General features: G+C 36.4%; 1 protein-coding gene and 1 pseudogene across 2 annotated transcripts; both read right to left on the bottom strand.

The window, feature by feature from the left end:
* Positions 1-1,840: 1,840 nt before the first annotated feature.
* LOC147566354 (tetrahydroberberine oxidase pseudogene) lies at positions 1,841-3,673 on the bottom strand (annotated as a pseudogene). Its single transcript, XR_015230425.1, has one exon. The product of XR_015230425.1 is annotated as a tetrahydroberberine oxidase pseudogene (transcript).
* Positions 3,674-6,000: 2,327 nt separating this feature from the next.
* On the bottom strand, positions 6,001-12,949 carry LOC147566353 (THO complex subunit 4D-like). Its single transcript, XM_086652860.1, has 8 exons — positions 12,854-12,949; positions 10,402-10,800; positions 9,580-9,797; positions 8,781-8,924; positions 8,594-8,662; positions 7,906-8,099; positions 6,781-6,828; positions 6,001-6,397 (listed from the first exon to the last, which is right to left on the bottom strand). Exons 3-8 carry the CDS (start codon positions 9,775-9,777, stop codon positions 6,220-6,222), a joined length of 831 nt encoding a protein of 276 aa, XP_086508986.1. The 5' UTR covers positions 9,778-9,797; positions 10,402-10,800; positions 12,854-12,949; the 3' UTR covers positions 6,001-6,219.
* Positions 12,950-24,555: the final 11,606 nt, after the last annotated feature.

The following is a 24,555-nucleotide window of genomic DNA, read 5'->3' as shown; positions in this document are numbered from 1 at the left end:
TTAGAAGCGTCTAAACTAAACCCCATTGATTTAGTTGAAATCCTGGCTCTGCTCATTACTACCCACAATGTTGAGACGTCCTATCTATGTTGAAACCTTAGTAAGAAATCATTGAATATTATCATAGGGGACCAAAAACATGGTAGCCACACTTTTAGAATCTAATGTGGACAAAATTTTAAAATGACAATACAAAAAATTAGAAATCTTACATGAACAAAATATCTTTCTTGCGCATTCAAGGATTCAGAACGTGTCGTCCAAATCAATCAGTTGACTTCTTGATTGGTTAAGGTTTGCTAATATTTGGCTCAGTACTGACTTCCGAGTTTTCAGAGTAGATGCACAACTAAGGTGCTGTTTGTTTTTTTTATTAAGTCTGAATCTGAAAAACTGAATCTGAAAAATCTGAATCTGAAAATACTGAATCTAAAAAATTGAAATAAAATGTTTTTTTTTTCCATCGGAATTGATAAGTCTGGAATTCGAAACTGACTTTTATACCCTTATCTATAATATAAAACTCATTTATCCTCTCCCAAACTCAAAAACCCTAGCAGCCTCCCTCCCAATTCCTAAACTCAATACCCTAGCAGGCTCCCTCCCAATTCCCAAACTCAAAACCCTAGCAGCCTCCCTCCCAAACTCAAAACTCTAGCAACTTATCTCTCTCAAACTCAAAACCCTAACATCATATCATCTTCTCTCAAACCCTAGCAACCATTATTTCTCAATCACTATAAAGACTATAATTCTCCATCACATTACAACCATTATTTGAAGGTCCAGTAATGGTGTTTGTTGTTGTTTGCTCCGCCACTAAAAGCCCACATCGAACCACCACTCTTTCCACCGCCGTCGCCGTCACCGGCAGCCATAGTAGCAGGAATAATCTCAATTGGGGCTAAACTGGAAGAAAGTGAACCCCCACTACCAGATTCATTGATCTCACCAGAAGTAGGTCGTTTCCTCTTGTTCTTCTTGGTATTTTCACCATTTCCGCTACCACCTATGCCGGTACCACCACTGACTTTGTTAGTTGTCGGGTATTCTTTGGAGTTTTCAAGGTGCCATCGACGGACATAGCAATAGCAGAAACAGTATCAGGTCGTTTCCGTGCGATTTAGTGGTGGTGCGATTTAGTGGTGGTAGTTTTGGTGGCGGCGGTGGTGGTTTTGGTGGTGGTGGTGGCAGAGAAGGGAAGAAGATGGATATAGTTATGAATTCTAAAATTTAATAGGGGTATATTTGTCTTTTGCAATTTTTCAGATCTTGGGTTCACTTTCAGACTTCTTTTGAAGTCTGAAATGTCTGGTCATTAATTCAGCTAATTCAGACTTTTATTCAATTCAGACGAAAATTCAGATTTTGCTAAATACAAAAACAAACATCTGAAATCTGGATTGGATTAAAATTCAGATTTCAGATCTGAAAATTATAAAAAACAAACAGCACCTAAATGTCCATGCAGTTGTTGGAATTGGTAATCGGCACTTGAATTATATTCTTCCTTTTTTTTGGGAAATGATAAAGTTACAAAAGATTTTGACAAAAAAAGGTTCCCAGCTGATGTGGCGGGTGTGGTTTCAAACTTTGACCAAATCTAGGCCGTTGAGAGATGAAAATCACAACCGCCACATCAGCTGGGAACTTTTTTTTGTCAAAATCTTTTTTGATTCTAGCATCTCTCCTTTTTTTTTTTTTTGTTTGTTGAAAGGAGTCATGTTCTTCCTTCCCATGCATACTTTGAATAATAATATGGTCCTAAATTCTAGACTTCTAGTAAGACCGGGTTAAATGCTTTTCTTGATAAAATTTCAAGAATATGTTTCTAAAATTCATGAAAGTCTATCTCGCATTTTTCATTCCCATTACACGTCAAATTACAAAATTAAATAATGTTGCGGGATACGTATAAAAAAAGAATTACAATAAGCTATTTATTTAAATAAATAGTATGTGTCTTAAGTCTGCTAAATCATTCGGTGTCAATGTGTCGAAAGTCGCCTTATCTTTAATTCTTTCTCCAAGAACGAATAGGAGAGATGCTTTGCTGGTTCTTGAAAAAGTTGTCAGGATCAACCTTGCTCTTTACCTTCACTAGTCTTTCGAAGTTACCCTTGAAATACTTTTTACCCCATCTCCTTGCTCTAATGTAGGCCATGGATTCACTGCCAGCATTCTTGCTGTTTTGGCCCAAGTCAAGATCTTTGTAGTTGAGATATGCAGACCTTGGGTTCTTAGAAACATAAGGAGTCATATAACTATAAAACTCTCTCATCCAATCTATCTGTTTTTTCGAGTCACTTTCTTGTAGCCAGTTTCCAACATACATAATATTATAAATGTTACCAGCTCTGTGTGGGTAAGGAAGTTCATACTCCGAAATTTCGTTCATTCTTCCACCCATTGGTGTCCATAACATTGCAGGTGAATCGCCCGTCATATACATTTTCCATATACCTTCTAGCTCGGCTTTTGATATAGGCTCCCTAACATAATCGGCTTTAATTTTCAAGTAACTCTTTGTTACATGATCTCTATCCCATAAAAGTTCGACCGTTCTCCCACGTGCATAGAAGTAGACATGAGATTCAACCCAACTCATTTCGTTACAATCGCTGCGTTTCAAACCCAACTCAGGAAAGCTTTCTTCCATCAACTTGAAGAGTCTATCGACACTTCCAAGGAACATGAACGAGAATTGAGCCATTACCGTCTTTTGGTTCGATCCACTGGCATTACCAACTGTTAATGTGAGACCAATATAGATATCTTCATGGAGCCTATCAGCAATGAACTGCCATTTATGAACTAGGTTAGTAGCACCTTCTTCTAAGGCCCTGTTAACCGTAGCAACTGTCACAACGGGTGTAACATCAACCAGCTTCACTTTCCATGCCACAACCACTCCAAAGTTGGATGCTCCTCCTCCTCTAATAGCCCAAAACAAATCTTTTCCCATGGTTTCTTTATCAAGAATTTTACCATCCGCATTCACAAATCGAGCGTCAATGACTTGATCAGCTGCAAGACCATATTTACGAACCAAAGCACCGAACCCACCACCACTAATGTGTCCACCAACACCAACAGTTGGACAAAAGCCGGCCGGAAAGCCAAGTGTCTTGCTCTTATTTCCTACTGCATAATAAACTTCGCCGAGAGAAGCACCACCTTGAATCCAAGCAGTTTTACTACTTACATCAACAGAGATATTTCTAAAACCAATCAAATCTAAAATAACAAATGGATTTTCAGATACATAAGAGATGCCTTCGACGTCGTGACCTCCGCTACGAACTTTCAGGTCTAACCCATGTTTCCTGCAGCAAATAACAGATGCTTGAATATGAGATTCATGGGTAGGTGTAATAATGAATTGGGGTTTAGTTGAGTTGGGTGATAAGAATCTTAGGTTTCTAGCTGAGGATCTAAAGAGTTTAGTAAAGTTGGAACTGGTTGGGGTATGGATGGGAACCAAGAATTCATTAGAATCAATGGAAGAAGAATGAAGATATTGTTTTTGTTGAGAATTAATGCATTGGAGGAAGTCTTGATGAATTGAGTTTGAATGAAGAGCCCAAGAACTTGTTAATAATAATGAGAATAAGAAAACAAGAAGAAATGAAAGAGTTGAAGAAACCTTCATGTTTATTACTGAGAGTTTCTTTTTTGGTTGAGAATTGAAGTGATGAAAGATATGGTTTTGAGGTTCACCTATTTATAGAAACATCAAAACCCTAGAAGTCAAAGTACTTTTATTTCATGATGAGGTATTGTGGTTGACTTCATGTACCTGTCAATTTTGACTCAGTTGGTCCACATAATGAATGCTATGCTTAATTATCAAGGAAGAGGAATTCTACACAATCCAATGGCTCAAAATCATGGGTCAATGTAAAAGAAATTGATCCATCAGTGCCTTGTCAATCTTAGGTTTTCAACAACCTATATTTTCAGTTCAACAAAAAAAAAACAACCTATATTTTCAAAATTCAGGTGGATCACGTTTTCTAGAAGGGTGAAGAGGTATAAAGTCAATAATTAATCAATCAAATTAAGACTACCTCATTTGACTCTGTATGTTTCCTCCTGAAAAAACAGCAGCAACAATTAGGCATGTAATATACGCCAGCTTTAGGTCATTAATTTGTTCGATTTTAAGTCATTAATTCGTCTAATTTTAGGCCATTAGTAATTCACAGTTATCGTGTTTATCGTATCGTATTGATGTATCAATGTCTTTGTAATGACTGTTGTAGTCAACATTTAAAGAAAAACATTTTACATTTTGGGTGTGTTGTTTTGTTTTGTTAGGACATCTAATACTTCTTGTTTATAATATGTTTCCAAGTAAATGTGATAAATTAAAAAATATACATATAAAAATTACATTTTTCTTGAAATATCCCAATACAAGCAAGACACGCGGCTTTTCGGTCGGCTTTTGCCCAATTGTTGGTGTTGGTGGACGCATTACTGGTGGTAGGTTTGGTGCTTTGGTTTATAAATATGGTCTTGCCGATGATCAAGTCATTGAAGCTCGCTTTGTTGAAAAATTATTGACAAGGAAACCATGGGAAACGATGTGTTTTGGCCTATTAGGGGAGGAGGAGGAGCATCCAACTTTGGAGTGGTTTATGTCACACCCATTGTGACAGGCTCCACCAAGATGTCTATATTGGACTCACATTAACCGTTCAGAATGCCAGTAGATCAAATCAGAAGGCAGTGATGGCTCCATTCTTGTTCATGTTTTTTGGTGGTGCCGATAGAGTTAATGAGAGAGAGCTTTCCTGAGTTGGGATTGAAACACAATTGACTATACCAAAATGAGTTGGGTTGAATTTCATGTCTACTTCTACGTCCGTGGTGGTGCCAGTTGAACTTTTATGGCATGGACATTTTTCAGGCAACATTTATAATATTATGTTTGTCAAAAACTTGCTACAGGAAAGTGACTCCTAGTTCAAAAAAAAAAAAAGTGACTCCAAAACTGACATAGATTGGGTGACAGTTATATGACCCCTTATGTTTTTAAGAACACAAGATGTGCATATCTCTCAACTACAAAGACCTCGACTTGGGGTCAAAACAGAGAGAATGCTAGTGTATCCATGTGTCACGATCATATTCTTGGAGAAGTTTACGTCGTGACCTGTGCCAGGATGGCAGGCGCTAGCATACAGACCGGATGGCCAAAGACGGGGTCGAACAGGGTCAGAAGCTTCCTTATATCATGCACGGAAACTTCCTTAGGATTTTGATACTCCGCACTTCAACCCGTGTATTTAAGCGTATTATGTCGGATCGACCTAATGGTCTGTGACATATGATCTATATTAAAGCAAGAAAATAGGGTAAAAAGTATTTCAAGGGCAACTTGGAAAGACTCCAGAAGGTAAGGAGCCCAGTTGACAACTTTTTCATAAACAAACAACACATCTCTCCTAGGAAAAATCAAAGATAAGGCTACTTTTGACTGGGAATGACTCTTCTGCTAGTGCATTTATGCAACAAATACTAATTTTTTTTTTTTGAAAAATCGAGTACAATCTACGTTAGTCCTTACAAGATTTTTGGTACATAATGAAGATATGAAGAGCACGATAACCGCCAAATTTTAACCATAACGAAAGAGAGACCTAAAGCCCGACAATATGGAAGAGACCTAAAGCCCAACACATTTATTACAATATTTACTTTATATATTACCTAAATTACATGACACAAATCTTGATGGCAAACTGCTTCCACCGAAATTCGATTCCACAACTTCATGGGCTTAAGAGGGGTGTCCACCCATTTCACCAAAAGGTGGTGTATTCAAATACTACTTATTTGAATAAATAACTTAATGTAATTCTTTTCTTTTACTAATCCCACAACATTATTTTATGTGAGCTAGCCATTAGCCCATGACTGTATGGGATTTGTAGGAACTATTAAAAAGTATAACTAAATTATGCACCAAACAGGACAGAACCAAGGCTTCAGAAGGGGAATATATCAACTACTGCTGACTCGGTAAAATTTGTCAAATTCCAAATCAACTTGTATTATAGAACTAAGAAACAAGCTAAGCAAAGCTAATACCAATAATTAGGGCAAACTAGTACTGACTCCATATCATTTGCTTTTGTACAGCTAAATAATTAATACCATCATCATCCATCACGCCACAAAAAGTTTCTTAACTTTTTTCTGTTCGTTTTGTTAGGTCTGCATGGACTCAGCATGATAATTCTCCAATTCCTTGTCGAGTTCAACAGCAGACTTCTCCGAGGGTTGACTCTTTCCACGACCACGACCTCGGCCACCACGTCCCTGACCACGTCCCCTACTACTCTGACCTCCTCGCCCTCGGCCACCGCGCTGGAATACCCCACGGCTTCTACAACAAAGGAATGCAACAAATGGGCGATCAAATACTTTAATCGTCTAGTAATATAAAGTATGGCGAATCAACAAATATCTCAAATGAATTTGCTAGTCAGAGTTTGAACAATTGAGACTTAAAGATGGTGTCACAGACAGGCACATATTTTATGCTTTTAGGATAGTCCATATAGCCAACGTAGCACTGCAAATGCTTGTCAAGCTTAATTTTTGTGATAATCTTTCGACCTCTGACTATGTACACAATGAAATACCTTATTTTAACTTAAAATGTGACATCGTCGAAATGTAAAAGTAGATCGTAATCCAATACCTTAACTGAGCTCAAAATGTAATAGCGCCAAAATGTAAAAAAGCAGATTGTAATCCATATCATACCTTGCACCAAGACTAGGAAAAGCAGAAGTTCCTCTGCCCACCTTGGACCTGCAAAAAGTTTAAACTATGAGAGCTGTTTCTGAATTATCATTACAGCAACTCAATATCTCTACAAACATAGCATTTGATGCAGTTTACATCTTGGCAGACAATTTTCTTGAAACTATTCGTCATAAGATAAACTCAAAGCTAAATGAATAATAAATCAGCTCAAAATGGTCGATTACCAAAACATAGAACAGTTGAAAACTTTATTCATGGGAAAAGGTTGACTCCAGATGAAGTGGTCTGTAGCATTCCACAAGCTAAATGGCAAGAGGCGAGGCGAGGCGGCGGCGCCCATATTATACAATACATGTGTGGTTTTCCTAAATCTAATATTGCAGAAACACTTAATAAATTAGTCAATTAAGTCGACGGATAAAGGGTATATTAGTATACGGCAAATGCTTATTTCCACTATAGTCATACAAGTCATGTTTTTAAGGCAAAATGATATAAAACAAACGGTAAAGATTCTACCATCAACACTCTGATGGAGATTCTACGTCTTTGAGCAAAATTATACAATTTCCAAAAATGTAAAGACATGCTACCGGCGCTTTTAGCTATTCAGCATTTTATGAGTCAACAGCCTAATTCCTCGAAGTTTAACCCCTCTTTCTATGCTAAAATGGGATCTCTCAACACTGTCAACTGATTAAATTCATTATTATACGAAATGTTAGCAAAAGCACACCGCTAAAATTCAATAACCTAATCTTCAGTGATAAGTTAAAAAGCTCCATACAACTGAACTTTCAATTACATGCACCTAAGCTATGGCTAAAACAAGCTACATTACAATACATTTTCCTACATATTGCATAATGAACGAATTTAACCCCTACCAAAAACAAGGCCGTGATTAACAAACCATCCTATGGTAAACAAACACTCTTTACCTTTTTTAGGGGAGAGAAATTTATAAGAAAAAATACGCCTACTAGTATAAAAGAAAGTTTAAAAAATCGCTTGCTATTATAAAAGAAATTTGCACACTATCTTTTTTCTTTATTAAAAAGAACATAATATATATATGAAGCTATAAAAGACCTTAACAAGGAAGAAAAAAGGATCACATACGTCATAACAACTGTTCTCTTTCCTCTTGCATTAGCTCCTCCAAGCACATTGACACGAGCTGAAACTGGCACAACTCCTGAATTGATACCTATTATTTCTATCTTCATCGCCTTTCCATCAAGTTGAACATTATTATATTTCTTCATGGCTGTCAATGCATCAACTTTTCTAGTATAAACCACCTCTGCAGAGCCCTGTCAAACAAAATCCAAAATCATTTCATTCGAAGGTGAGTCAAGAGACCTTAATAACTAGGGATCCAACTAGCAGGCACAAAAGCAGGAAAAATGTCCTCATATACCAAGTGCCTCAGAAAAGTTAGCTAAATAGTGGTTACTGAATTCCTATAGCAAGCTTAGCATCAATTTTAAGGGCTTACGGTGCCTAGACTGGAGATTTTACTTCATGTAATCAAAAGGAGATAGCAATTCTCAATAATTAAGATCCAGCAAATGACATATATAAAGTACGTCAAAACTGACACTACACAAATAATCTCTGAGCATTCGCCTGACAATCCAAAACCTAATACTGGAGAAGTTCCACGACAAATAGTTAAACTTTCGTCCGGATTCCATTTGCACTTAACATACACAATAGTGCAGACCCCATTAACTGCGGTGCCAGCCTAGAATGAGGGAGCGAAACATATTGAAATAACACTCAAACTACAGAGCATAAAACTTACACTTGATCTACCATTTCTGTCATAATGAAGTGCATATTTCTTCAGACTTCCAATTTCAGAAAATAATTCCTGGATGGACATTCAATTACAGAAAACTAGTGTTAGGAGAACACACTTCAGCTTCCCGTGATAAGGAGAAAGAATTGAAGCCGCAACAGCTGAATGAGAGCAGCAGGAAACGCCATACCTTGATATCTTCATTAGTAACGCCAGGGTCCAGATTAGAAACATATAATTTAGTGCCAGTTTCAATCCCAGGGTACCCTGCGGCTACCAGGCTATCTTCTAACAAATCGTGCGGCCATGTAAACTCTTTGGTTCTGCTGGAAGGCTGATTGAAGCATATGCACAGAAATCCAAGTTAGGAGAACAAGTGAACAAATTGACCAAGTGTTAATATCCAAAAAAGGGCATACCACATATGTCAGCACATGCCACAGAAGGGACTAATTTGATGCTCCTCAGACCATTTATTGTACGAAATTCCATTTAAAGAAAGGAGAAATTTTAAAGTAATGAGACACTTATGTTGTGTTTGTCTCACTAACCAGCAAAACAGATATTTGGAATAACAAAGTTATCATAAAATGTAAGCAGGCATATGATAATGGGAATAGAGTATCCACCCACTACACAAGCTGATGATATGCATGGTATTGGTGAGAGCTCCAGTTAATGAAATTTGACTAACAAGAACTCCTTGGCGTATCAAACTCCATGGACTAGCATTATCGATGGCCCACACTGAAACTTCCACGCATATCAAGAAGCTCCATGTTACCCCTTACATAATTACTCATTAAATATGGAAAACCGGTGAAGAACATGTATAAACAACTCGTCAAAACCAGATTTCTTTAGTGATAGGAACTTCAGATTGAGCTTCTTCATGCTACGAAAAAATCCCCTCTTAGTGTTTTTGAGTTTAAAGAATATCATATTCTTGGAACATAGAGCAAAAATCAGCAATTGTGTTTTGAGCTTGCCTTGGCAATTGTGTTACCAGATGGCCGAGCATTCACCCTGAGTTGCCCTCTAGGATGCATTCCTGCCGCCCTTCCACGGCTTTTCGTGCCTCCTCGTGCTAGGCTCTGTCGAGCCCTCCCTCGTCCTCTGCCTTTCGAGGCATTACTTTTGCTGCTCTTAATCAGATCATCGAGTGACATATCCAAAGAGGTCGCCATTGAATTTGCAGATACTGAAACTGTTTAGTAAAAGTAAAAGTAAACAATATTAAAAGCTGCCTCAAAATCAAATACCAACATATTTCAGAAAATGATAAAACCCACTTAAGAAGCTTTAATGAGTGGAAAATAGCTAGTATAAATATACATAAAATGGTGGTTTTGTTGATGTGAACGAGTTATTATTCTGGCAATGCCACATTACTTTGAACTACTATCTTCTTCTACTCTTTTAGGGTTATTCAAGAAGAGGCAACCATGTTATTCTAGAGAAGCCATCTTAAGAGTTCCCTAATAATGGAAGCAGAACTATCAAATAACATAAACTGAATCACTAAAGTTTCCCTTCAACAATCAAAAACAAATCATTACTTAACTATCACCGTCTTAATCTTACGAGAGAGAGAGAGAGAGAGAAGAAAGGAACACTCTTTATTGATGGTTCTCTGATTATAAGTTCAAGGATGAAATTTAAAGCGAATTACACAACAAAACAGTTATGAGTAGTGGCAAAACACAAACTATAACCGTCAATAATACATCTGAAAACCCTAACTATTGGTCAAAAACAAAAATCAAATCTATAGATCTGAAAATACTAAAAGAAGACATGAGAACACGTACCTGAACAAGATAGCAGATTTCTTCGGGGATCGAAGAACGGGTTTCTCACACGAAGTTTAAAGACGAGAACTTTCAAGATCAAAGCTAAGTGAAAAGACTGAGAAACTTTTAGGGTTTCGAAGAGACGGATTGAGGAGGTAAGGAAGAGGATAAATTTTGAAGGGTTTGGGGTCGTTTGTGAGCAAGATGTTTAAGACGGGGTGGAAAGAGGAGTTTCAGAACTCCATATATTTTAGGGTTTCTGCCGAGATTGATTAGGTTGATGAAGGGAATATGAATAGAGAAGGAGAGGGACTCTAGGCGGAGACTTAAGCGCTTTCGTGCATTTGACAAGTTAGATTTTGTAGACCCACATTAAAACCGTAACCATCACCCACGAACCAACCGACTCTCGTGCATCTACGGTGTTGTTTGTTTTTTTTTAATGTCTGAATCTGAATGGTCGCGGCTTTGGGGAATAAAGAAAAGTCTCTAGGGAATAAAATCTCTAGGAATCCATATTTTTGTAAATATTCTATAGGGAATTTTTCTTTTTTAGTCCAAAAATTAACTTGATTACATATCGCTACCTAATCTTCATCTCTTCTTTCCTAATAATAACCATACAAAGAAAATCCAGAAATAAAGCTAGCTCTTAGGTTGTTTTAGTTCAATAGTCGAGAGATATGTAATACACGAGTACTGATCTACTGCCTGCAAGTACATCAAATAATAGAGAGAAACAGTCATGGAGTCATGAGAAACAATAGAGAGAGAGAGAAACAATACTAATCTCTTTTCTTTTAGAGAGACAGTACTGATTTCTTCCTTCCAACTTTCAGTTTCTCCATATCTCACTATTCCAATTTCCGGTTCTCTCTTAATCACCAGACCGAACCTACCTTGGTTCATCTCTCCCTCTCTCTACTATGGTTTCTTTTAACTTTTTTTTTTAGGTTATATTTTGTATATCTTCACTCTTCTTCAGATCCATGTTAGGTTTGTATTTCTTTTGGGGAGATTAAGGTTGGGTAATGGGTAGATCCTAAAACATGATTAAATTCAGAACCCAAAGGCATAATTTATTTTTATCAATTTGTAGTGTTTAAAAGAGTTTGATTTACTTTGTGATTGTCTCTTATATGATTTGATCTATAGTGAAGTTGTTTATCTCTCAAATCTGAAGATCTGGAGTGTTTTTAGTATTTGGGTATTGAAGAATAATCATTGAATTAGCTTTAAGAGAGATAAATTGCGATTTCTATAAGAGAGAAAACAATGGCGGATTAGGGTTTCTCGAGAAAGCAAATTTTTTAGAGAGAGAAAGAGTGAGCAGCAACATGAGAGATAGTAGGAGATGAAGATTTGGGACCAAAAAGTAAGAAATCCAATTTTCAGACTAAAAATAAAGATGTCCAGAAGTCAATTATTTTTTACCAAAATCTTTATTCCCCCGAGACTTTTGTTTATTCCCCAAAGCCGCGGCCATCTGAATTGACTGAATCTGAATTGGCTGAATCTGAATTAGCTGAATCTGAATTGGCTGAATTTTTTGTAAGTTAGTATGTTTGTTTTCTACATCTGAATAATTAGGTCTGAATAATAATTTTGACATATATACCCTTACCAGTCTTTCTAACAAAAAACCCTAATTTTTTTCCCACATCTAAAAACAAAGAAAACCCTAATTACTTTTACTCCTTCCCATTCCTGCTCTCTCTCCTAAAAACAAAGAAAACCCTAATTACTTTTACTCCTTCCTATTCCTGCTCTCTCTCCTAAAAACAAAGAAAACCCTAATTACTTTTACTCCTTCCCATTCATGTTCTTTCTCTCTCTCTCTCTCTCTCTCTCTCTACATCTCTCTACATCTCTGTATTTACTATTGAAGACCAGGTTCTACTAAAAAGCTTGAACCTGCGATTCATCCACTATCGACACAATCAAAATCTTCAATTTCATCATTATCAACACAATCACAACAGCAACGGGTAAGCATAAAAAGTTCCTCATCCAGATATTCTAATGGAGAGTTGGATCCAAAAAATGTTCTTTGGTTAGCTATGTTTCTCAGGGATTTCATCTTGGCTTGGTTCTTATGTTTGTTAGGGTAAAGAGGAAAAGGAGAAAGTGAGGGTCGGATAGAGAGAGAAGGTGGTGGTGGTGGTGGTGGTGGTTCTGTTTGTTAGTGGTTATGGTCGGTGGTGGTTCTGGTCGGTGGTGGTGTGGTGGTGGTTCTGGTCGGTGGTGGTTCTGGTCGGTGGTGGTTCTGGTAGGTTGTGTAAAAAGATGAAAGAAAAGATTTCCAATTTTCGCAGGGTTATTCTCGTCATTTGGTTGATTTCAGATGTTGGTATCTCATTTCAGACTTTAAAACAAGTCTGAAATGAGTGGGCATCTATTCAGCCTTTTCAGATGTAAAAATAATTCAGTCAAAATTTCAGATTTTTGTAAACAAAAAAACAAACAGCACCTACGTGTTTAAACGACCTTATGTTCTAAAGTACACGGCCGCTTTGGGGGGAGAAATTTTCGAGATTTCTTTCCTCCCAATTCTAACACTTTATCTGCTCTGCATAACCGTTCCTAGAGAGAAAGAGAGATCGAGATCTATATTTCCGGCGAAGGGAAACCCTTCGCCGGAGTTTCTTCTTATATGTTTTTTCTGTTTATTTGTTATTATGTTTCCTCTTCTATGTCGATTTCTCTGATCACCAACAATGGAGGGAAAAGGTAACCCATCTATACCTATGGCACTATTAATTCAACTCTCAATTTCAGAAATAGAGATGAAAACCTAAATCCCATCAACGGAATCATCATTATGAACGGAAATCGCAAAGACGGTATTTCAGATAAGATCAAATCATGAGCAAGAAATCAACAACAGCGAGTTCACTCAGTGATCCTTATTTCATGAGTTTGGTCTATTAATGATGCGGTTGATTTAATATCGTTTCATCCGATTCCTTGCATTTTTAGTTTCTCTCTAATTTTTTCATGGGTGTTGAATACACATTGCGTATGATACCTTCTTCATCTCAACCGTTGGATCTAGGGTTTATTCTCACTCAATCACTTCATCGTCTTCTCTCTACCAATCCTTTCTTCAACACGATTTTGGTTGGTCTCAATACGTGATGGTGTTTGGTTTCAATTTGGTGGTGTGATGGTGGTGTTGGTGATAGGATCTGGTGGTGTTTTAAGTGGTGGTGGTGGTGGTGGCGGGCTCTATGACATAGTGGTGGTGTGGTGGTGGTAGTGGTGGTGGTGGTGGTGGTGTGAAGTTATGAAGAAGATGGATGTGTTTTATGATGATGGTAGTTGTGGTGGTGTATTTTGTGGTGTTTTCGTGGCGGTGGTGGTGGTGGTGCGAAGAGAGGCATAAGAAGGATGTATCCCTATTTAACCTATATATTATTGGTATAATAAAGGTTATGGTTCTTTGTTGGTCTTTAGGGCATGTTTTGTTGGTCTTTAGGACCTTTTGTTATTTTCGTTTAATTCAGGGTCGAGTGTTTTGATCATAGACCACTATTGGGAGTTTCTTCATCAACTTACAACTCTCTCTACCGACGTACCAGAATCAGAGGCGCTAACCGGAAATCTGCACGTCGCGATTGACGGCGAGAAAAGAAGAAGGTGAAAGAAGCATCGGTCATAAAACTACCCTTAGATGGTTAGTGGTGGATGTACCAAAAGAAGCCCACCAGCTAGATCAGACAGCTACAGAGGCACCCAAGTGGGCATAACTTGTCTTGTTTCCCGACTTTGATTGTGTCTTTGTTTATTTAAACTTCATGATGTAATTCTCATTAGCCTTTTGGCCTTTAAATGAAGTTTGATTTCCAAAAAAAAAACTCTACCACCACTACTTTCTTTTTATGTAGGTTAAGGTGATTGGCATCATCACACCCTCATTTCTTTCCACCACCACCACCAGGGCTGAGCCCACATACGGGCACGTAGGCCCCACAACCCTAATGTAGCTCGTATGTGTTATAGTACACTAGCCAGTATATTATATTGTATTTCTGTTTCTCAAATTAATTGTTTGCGTAGCTCAGGCGGTGAAAAACATGAGTTGCATAGTTATACCATGTTTGGCGCGCGGGAATGGCGTGGGAATGGAATGTGATTCTCGGGAATCACATTCCAGATCATTGTTTGGCTTGCGAGAATGGTGTGGGCCCGGAAATGTGATTCCCTCAAAAAGGGGTAATAGCAAACCCAGAGGGGGAGGTGGGTTTGTGATTCCTATTCCCCCGGAATTACATATATTAATATTTATTGACAAATATATCGTTAACAAAATATTGAATTACCAATTTTATTTTATTTTTGTAGGATTTGGTATGAATAAGTACTATTATGTTTCTGAACAAAATTTAATTTTACATAAATTTCTATTTAGGTTTACAAACAAACTTTTATTTTAGATAAACTTTTATTTATTATCTTTAAATTCTAACCCTTTGATGTATCGTGTTATTATTTCATATCTACGAATTTGAAAAAATAAAATTGATTTTAATATATTACAAAGTTCATTTGTATATTTTATGCTAAATAAAATATTTGATGTATATTTTATGTAGTTTAAGTAAGGGGTAAAAGTGAACTTTTACAAATATTTACATTCCTATTCCTATACGAACCAAACACCTAGTTAGGAATATGTCAGGAATCAAATTCCCATTCCTGGTCAAACCAAACATCAAACTACAGTAATCTGATTCCCAGTGATCACGTTACGGGAGGAATCACATTCCATTCCCACGCGCCAAACATGGGCTTAAGGTCTTGGGATCGAATCCCGTATACCACACTTTTTATTTCCTAGAATTTTTACTACTTAAGCTTCGGACCATGTTGGCCTTAAATTGGTTCTTGTTGATTAGGCTAACTCAATCTTGACCTTTTCAAAACCACCACCTTTTTAAAATGGCCTGTTGATGGGCCTAGAAGGTTACCCTAAATAGGTCACCACCCGCAAGTATACGAGCGTCAAGTAATAATTCCGGTAAGACCGGTTCGTTCCTCAGAGACTAAGTGAAACCTATTCTAAGACTTGGAAGTAACTCGGTTTTGATTTTGAAATTGGTTTTTAGGATTTTTGTGATAAAATAATAAAGTACTAAAATAAATTAAATAAACAAATCAATGGGGAGAAGGCCTAGGGTTTTTGGAATCCACCGAATAATTCACTTTCAAACACACAAAATTAACCGACTAACTCTCTCGTTTTATAACTCAGAATTTCGGATAATGAACTATCCTAATTCCGGGAGATGTTTTCGTGTAAAACCGATTAACCATAACGTAATTGTTTCGTTTTGAAAAAGAGATCTCTGAACTATTATCTATCAATTAATAAGTATACACCATCAAACGATTTAACCTAAGTATGATGCATCAAATCCAAAAGCATAGACAATGAATAGAAAATCGATTTAACTAATTAAAACAATCTTAAACTTTCAAACTTATTCAAGAGAATTAATCAAATAAGAACGTGTCTCTAAAAGCTAGAAAATGAAGTTTCATCCTAAAACCCTAGAAAGAGACTTAGCTACACATCAAATTCATCAGAAAGAAGTATGTTCTAGAGAAAAGTAAGAAAAGAAATCACCAAAAGAAGAATGATCCTGGTATTTGAGCTCTTTGTTCCCTCTCTTTCTTTATACTCTGTTTTTGTTATCCATCTCTGTTAACTCTCTTTTCCCTCTCACAAAGAAAAGGTGTTGATAAAGATCCTCAAATGATGAAGAAAGGAACATGAGAATGCTCTCTGTTAAAGATAATGAACAATTATTTTTTCTTCTTTCTCTCTATCTCTCTCTAAAAACACTCTCTAATCACTCCCTTTCTCTCTCACAAAGAAAAGAAATAAATGAAGAAAACTTTCACAGCAAAGATGATAAATTGATGATAAAGTAAAGATGAAAATACAGTGCTTCCTTTCTCTCTCTGTTTACAGTTCTCTCTAAGAAGAAGACAATGGTAATTCTGTTTCTGTTCTTCTCCTTCACTCTCTCTCTGATTTTCTGTTCTAATTGAGCTAGAGAGATGATCCCCCAAAGATGAGATCCTTTCACTTTGTTCTTTCTCTGTTTTTATAATAACCAAAACCAGTCGACCCCTTCTCTCCAAAAATATCTATTATCTTCAATCTTCTTTCCTTCTCTATCAAATCTTCCAAAAATATCCACCTCTCTCCCTGTCCTGCTATCATAGACCGAGAGCTTTCTTTCTCTCAAAATAGACTCCCTCTCTCTAACGTTGGATAATGGAGGATAAGAGAGAAATCTGTCTCAATCTGAATTTCAAATCTTTCCTTCCTTGATCACTTTCTCTCTCTTCACAATTCGGTTTTAAAGACATAATCTCCAGCTAATCTCTCTTTCCTTTTGCATTTAAACTGTTTCTCTCTCTACTGGTTTTCTTTTCAAGAGAGAGATATGGAGTTTTAAAAAAATAATGGAAAGAATCGAATTCTTCATCTTCATCTGATTTCGAAAATCTCTTAATCAACCAATTCATTCCATATCTCTTCCTGAATATCTCACGTTCTCTTTCCATCTTTGTAGTAAATCTTTCTCTCTTCCTCTGTTTTCTTTTAAAGAAAGAAATTCTTAAAGAAGAAGACAAGAGGGAGAGAGAATAGGAAATATCCTATTTTCAAATCTGGGCGCCAGTCAATGCAGTTAATGGCCCTTACCTGACCGCTATGGTGCATCTTGGAGTACGTTAAAATGCTGCGACGCGCTTCAGATTGGTCTACACCTGTGAAGAGCTTCAGCAGCCGTCTGATTTATTAGCCACGAGATCTGGACGCATGTCGGGGAGTGGGAGTACAGTTTTTATGCTGCTTCGGCTGCATTGAAGTATTAGGATAAGATCCATTTCGCTACAGAACCGGTACACGGATCTCGGATGATCAACGCCTTGATTTTGTGCCACATCATAAACATAATCCCGCTGGCCAGAACAGTTCCCGAGCTTATCCCACTAGTCAACAGTGTTGGACTCGGACCTTGACCTGTTATAATTCACCCATCCGGACTCCGATTTGACTCCCGTTTTCGCCGTTGGACTCGTCTTGGACTCTACTTTCATCCGAGCATCAAAATTGGCCTAATCACCAGACTACAATAATCTCCAAATTACCAAAATGCCCCTAGGCGTGTTTTTCTTCCGTTTTTATCTGTTTTTCACACTGAACTCCGTAAAAGACACCTGGAAAAGAGAAACAAGTAATTCATGAGAGTAACTGCTCGAAATAGACTAATTAGCCTAAATTAAGAGATTCAAATGAGGCATCTTCATGACTCATCACCTGTAGAGATGATAAATTTTTTTAAATAACCTCCAACATCTTAATTTTGTTAGATTTTTCGGTGACTTGTATTTTGGAATTCAAAATTGTCTTTTCTATACCTTTGTCAGAATTGTCATAGTAAACATGTTATTAGAAAGAAAACTTTATCTTTATCTTTATCTTTTCTTCCATTACGATCACTTCCTCTTCACCGTATCCACCATCGTTTCATTTTAATCTACACCACCATTTCTTCATCTCACTTTCTTTGTGTTTATTTTAATATTATTTGGGAATCTAGTTGGGGGAAGATCCTCGAACCATATTGATGAGAAAATGAAACAGATAGCTTATTATACGTCAAAATTACAATGAAATATCTTAATTATAAATAAAATTTTGTTGAAGATTTGCTTTTTGATTCTTGTCTAATCGTATAATATGGAATTCTTTCATTACTTATAACGAAAAAGTGTCCCCAACACAAAAATTTCTGGCGTCGCCACTGACCACCACCATTTTTTCTTTTTTTCTCCTCTTCGTGGAGAAAGAGAAGTAAACAGTGAGTGTAAAGATTAGTGGAAAATTGTAAACTACATGAGTGTGTAAGAGATGTAGAGCAAGAAAGATCTGAGAAAGAAAAGTGACCAGAGGTCGTGGTCCAATAAGGAAGAGAGGAAAGAGAGATTTGACCATTGACGTTGACTCTTACCGACGTAAAGAAAATGGCGGTGATGGATACGAGGACACAAAAAGAAAACAAAATATTTTTTCCTAAATTTTCATCAAAGACTTTATACCTCAAAAGATTTCTTGTGCCCCTAAAATGGTGGCTTTTATTTATTTTACGCAAACTTAGTCGTATCTTAAACCATCTCTAACATAATACTATAATTCTAAAACTTAGATTGTCACATAGGATTTTTTAGACTTTTTTCTCAAAATCTATTGCCAATGCAAAGTCACACATGAAAACTCTAAATAACGTGACATCATTTATTTTAGAGATCCTGAAGAGGACACTCCAAATTTAGAGTTAAGAGCATCTCCAATGGGACACTTAATCTCTAACACTCAAAATGTCATATATGACTTTTTGGAGTTTTTGTTAAAAAGCCATCACCCGTGGGACACTTTGTTAGACGCTCTATTATGAGGTGGACACATTTAGGCCGGTGCTTTTTATAGAGCTACGAATAGCTATTTACAGGGCTGGCTATTTGTAGATCAACATTTTACTATTTACAAATACTTTTGATTTTATCACAACTTATTAGCTATTTAGAATTAAGCCCCTATTTTGAGATAGGTCCATCCATCTAAAACCCTTCATCCATATTCTTCCCTCCACCAGACCGTTCTAACTTTTCATGTTTGCCGACCTTCAACCTGAGTTTTCTTCTCCAACTTTCATATTCTCATAAAAGAGAAGTTTCAATCTGATTTTTCTTCTCCAACGAAGATGAAGAAATGTCAAAGGAAAACGTAAGATTCTTGTTTCTTTACTCTCCTTGCTTGTTTGTTTAAGTTTTAAAAGAAATCTTGTTATAGATTTAGGGTTTTATGGCTTCATGGTGTATTAGGGTTTCATCTTTCATGGCTTCTTTAGGTTGATTTAGGGTTTTATGGCTTCATTGTGTAGTAGGGTTTCATCTTGATTTACTAGATTTCATGGCTTCTTTAGGTTGATTTCTCTAGGGTTCTGGCCAAAAAAATTTGAGGTGGTTCTGGACGAAAAACCATGTCGAGATTTCTGACGAACTTGATGGATTCCATTAATGAACAAGAAGTCCCTTTAAATCAAAAACCAAACTGATCTGAAAAACCTAATATAGCTTCTTCCAATCTAGAATTTGACCATGCAGCAGTACACTCCTCCAGAAGGGCAAATATTTGCTTAGGGTTTTCTAGGCTTGATAGTAACGTACCAAGGTTTATAAAGTGTTATAGATGCTCTCATAACTTCAACAACTCTGTATATTTCTCCAATAGCAAGAACATATTGCCGACCTGTAACTTTTACAAATGAATACGTAGAATAATAAGATTGAAAATGAAATTTAATGCACGACTCAAAAATTACCTTAAGGTTTCGACAATATTTGGCCGTGAATTTTTTGCTATGACTGCTTCCAAATGAAACACGCGTGCTTCAACTCTTGGGCCCAAACTAAAACTATTTTACACCATGTCGAAATATAAGCGAATAGGTCTTCCATGGATCTTAGGTTCAGGATCTTCCCCATATAAATTTCATGCTCAAACATATTTATTGTTGAGCTCAAATTCTTCTCTGCATATTAACATCACATTACTAGTTAGCGCAAGTCGAAATGATTTGATGAGATTAAAAAAGAAAGTCTAACAAAACATTTTGCCATTCTGAGAAATGGGGCTACAATAATGATGGCTTAAGTTTAAACAAAAATATGCTTTCTTGATAAGTAAACGAACAAGGAACTATTTCGGAAGCAAGAATAACAATGTTCATATTCGACCTTACAACTTCCGTATTAAGAGTAAATACTAAACTGAACCGAAAATTTTAGATGTATTAGGTTTCATGGCTTCATGGTGTATTAGGGTAGGATTTTACAAGTATTAGGGTGGTTTTGGTCGAAAATTGTTTGGTTCTTTAGGTTGGTTTCTCTAGGGTCTCAGCTTTTAATTGTTTTTATCGAGCTCTTTTTTTACTGCATCACTGTTGAGCAGGTGTCGTGTGTTTCTGTAAGTTGCTGAATAGTTTCTAGGTTGATTTCGTTCAACATTAGATAAAACTTCAACCATCATATTTATTCCTTATCTAATACTATTAATTAATAGGCATGACTACTATGTTCTATGTTGTATTTAGACAATCTTATTAGTCTTACTTGCAATTTGGCTAAATTGGGAGTCTTTTTCTACTGCAGAATGATCTGAAAGAGTTGTGGTTTAATATCATTAGTACATACATAATGTGACATTTTTTAGAGGTACTATATCGAGTAGTATTTTGTCAACTATATTTCAAATCTCAATATTAAAGATTAAATTTCAAATCACTCTCTCTTCACCCAATTCTGCTATAGACTAATGAAACTGCTTTCAAGCAATCCAGAGGAAGAAGTCATAACACCAGCTATAGATGAAGCCGTACCGCCAACTCTAGAGGAAGAAGTCATAACACCAACTTTAGAGGAAGTCGTACCACCAACTCTAGAGGAAGAAGCCGTGTCACAAACTTTAGAGGAGGAAGTTGCACCTTTGGCATCTTCTGCCCACACTTCCTCTACCATCCCTAGTTCCTCGGCAGTTAATGAATCTTCTTTCGCACCATCTGACCATTCTCTCCTTCATTCCTTTAAACATCACATTGCTTGTAAGATATGGATTAGAGAGGTAAGTTTTCTTATTTTTATGTTAGTCATTAAAAATCACGAGTAATGAACATTATCATTTGAAGGACTTCAATTGTTTTTTTGCAGAAAGATGGTAGAGTTTTAAGAGTTAAGTATCTTATTGGTGTGGCTGACTTATGGAATTTCGTCGAAGAATGTCCTTATGTTAGGGAGAAAATAGAGAGGTCAGGTTTTCTCTCTTTGCTTCAATTCTCTCATAGAAAGATTGATAATGTTTTAGTGAGTGCATTTATAGAAAGATTCCATCCCGAGACACACATTTCATCTCCCATTTGGTGAGATGATGATCACTTTGGATGATGTTGCACATATTCTAGATTTACCGATTGATGGTTTAGCAGTGGAAGATGATAGGACACATGATATGAGTTACTCTGAGATATATTCCCTTATGTATGATACTCTTGGAATGGAGGAGGGTTGCAAAATATGAGTTGAAGAAAGGAAAAGTCAAAACCATTAGTCTTACATCGTAAGTTTGGTAATTTTAAGAAAACTGATTTAGTTGAAAAAAAATCAGACTGTTAGAGCATATTTGTTATATATAATTGGTACTTGTTTGTGTCCAAATAAAAGTGGCAGTAGGGTTTCAGTTTTATACTTGTTATGTTTGAGGAATGTCGATTAGGTTAGGAACTATTCATGGGGAACTGCTTGTTTGACAAATTTACTTCATGAACTCGGGAATGCGAGTCGCTGGAGTAGCCAACAAGTAGCTGGATGTATTCCGCTCTTGCAGGTAGGAAATGTAGAAATTTCCTCCATATGCCTGACTATCTATTCATGGGGAAATTGTTTGTTTAACAAATTCGCTTATTTTGTTCCATCCATTTTTTTATGACAGAGTTGAATTTACCTTCATTTGCCGACTCTTTATATAAGAGTCCAACTATAAGGCTTCCAGCCTAGGATGCCTTTTTTACGTCAGAGCAAACCTGAAATGAATAAAGTAAATGACATGAAACTGAGTTTGAAGAATCTACATCAGGAAATTGACGATGTCAAAGATGAAGATGTAAGTATAAAATGAAAATTTAAATGTAAAAAATCTTACAATTTGGAGTCTTACAAGTCTAGCTAATTGTATATTGATATTTTTTTTCACGTTATGTGGGATCCTTACAAAGCAAATCGAACAAATTATTCATTGGAACCCTAGCAATATTACATTGGTTTTACCGTGCGTTTCGACACAACCGTCGGTATCATATCCTCAGAGGGTTCTACGACAATTTGGATCCCTTCAAGGTGTACCATCTAAACCGTTCAAACACGACAAAAAGAAGTCAATCATTAATCACAAAAACTATGGTCCGTATTATGGAAACTCATGAAGCTGGACATGGAAACGATGGAGAAACCACCTTATGAGTGACAACATCAAATTTGAAGCAGAACCCAATCCAGGATGCACCCCTGGATACATGACTTGGTACAAAAATGTTTCACATACTAAGGTGATTCACCCAGACAGACGAATAACACCAATGCTTACTACTTCGGTGCCCGGAAGACCAATTTCAAACAATTCATTGTTTGTAAAACATGTCGTAAGTGCAAGTATTTATAAGTTTTATTCACGTTATTTATGTATTTATAGTTTTTCTCTAATTTTTCTCTCATTTTAATCCAGAGCGACAATCTTCATAGTATCATAGACAATCTAAAGACTTGTGGGGAGGCCTAACGCACCAATGAGCTCGTGCTCGAAGAGGATATTTCATGACAGGCTTTAGGGGTTGTACTCATTGTGTGCTCGTATGCAATTCCCAAACAAAAGAGGAAAAATGGTCGTAGAGGGAGAATCAAGCGATGAAGATGACGAAGACAATGAAAGTGAAGATTATGAAGGAAAATGGTCAGGGGTAGAATTTTTTGTAAAATCATAGACATGAAGAAAGCCAAACAGGTCTTTTTATATTTATAGAGCTTTGTGAGACGAAAGTGGCTTTCGTAATTTTTTGGTTATCAATTCTAAATATGTTTGAGATTATATTCGTTTACTCTAACTAAACCACATCACTCAAACATAATGACCTACTGATCTAAGAATGTTAAAATTTTGCTAAAAAATGGTGAAAACGAACATAAATGTTCATACAAAAAGGCCAAACAGAATGTAAATGTCGAAAAAATAATCGTGGAACTGACCGAAAATGTTGAACACTTAAACATCAAACTGATCGAAAATGTTGAAACATTAAAGATCAAATTGACCGAAATTTTGAAAAAGTAAATATCAAACATATAGAAAATATTGCAAAATTAAACATCACATTGACCGAAAATGTTGAAAAGTTAAACATCAAACTGACCGAAACGTTGAGAGAAAAGTCTCCGGAGTAAACGATAATGTCTAACAAAAAGACAACTGTTTTTAGGAGGAAAAAATATAATATCTTGACTAAACATATAAAACTAAATATTTTATTTCATATATAAATTTTAAGGCTACAACAAACTGAGTTTCAAAGGTTTTATGTGTTTTAGACTTGAAATTTGCATTCATTGAAACAACGAGATCTTCACTATATATCTTCTCTTTTCCAATCCATATATCTTCACAAAAGTAACTTCACAAAAAATTTCTTCACACAAGTATCTTCACAAAAGATAACATTTTCACAAAAAAATGTTATGAGTATTATCCTATCCTCTTCACTCCAATTCGAAATGGGCAGTTTCCATCTTTTCAATTCCATTTCTTCTTTATACCGCTTGATTCTTTCCTTGTACAACCCAATCCATTGCGCAGTGTTATCATTCATAACTCTCTTGAAGTATGAAAAGTTTGTCAAACATGGTATAGGAGACCCACTTTTAAGATTTATAGAGACAAAGTGTTTATTTTTAGGTACCCTAAAACAATCATAGTTGTGCCTGTTGGTGATGGTGGTTTCAAAGTAGGTACAAACGTGAGGCTTTGGTGTTTGGAACGTAAGACCACTACCTTTCCAAATGTTTCTGCTATGACATGCCCTTGTTCCGGAATGCCCATCCAATTTGCAAATGGAGCAACATTCCCATAATATTGTAAGCATTGCTTCAACAATTCAACTATTTCGGTGGACTACATTCCTAGATATAGAGATGAGTTCGTATTCATATTCTTGAGCATTAATGCCCTCACTTGCTTCCACCCATAACTATTTTCAAAACCGAGTTGCTTCGAGACTACATGGTATCCACAATGTCCATCTCTAGGAACATCTTCAATGTAATCTATATATTTATGTAAAGCATGAGGAGATTCGTGCAAGCAACAACTTCGCATCAGGTTTCGCCTTTCTATACTTTGGACCTTCATCAATTTATCCTCCCATACCTTTTTCTCAAAGTTCAGTTTAACACATCGGTCTTGTTGCTCAAGAATTTGTTCCCTGACACTTGGTCCTCTTTTTCGCTTCGCTTCATAAGCCGCTACCTTACTTAACATATATAACCTCATACTTG

This window comes from Eschscholzia californica, unplaced genomic scaffold (assembly GCF_041429995.1).
Source record: "Eschscholzia californica isolate CP2 unplaced genomic scaffold, dmEscCali1.0.p SCAF_1, whole genome shotgun sequence".
In the NCBI taxonomy this organism is placed as follows: Eukaryota; Viridiplantae; Streptophyta; class Magnoliopsida; order Ranunculales; family Papaveraceae; genus Eschscholzia; species Eschscholzia californica.
The sequence above is the reverse complement of the archived record's forward strand: the minus strand, read 5'-3'. Positions and strand labels throughout refer to the sequence as shown.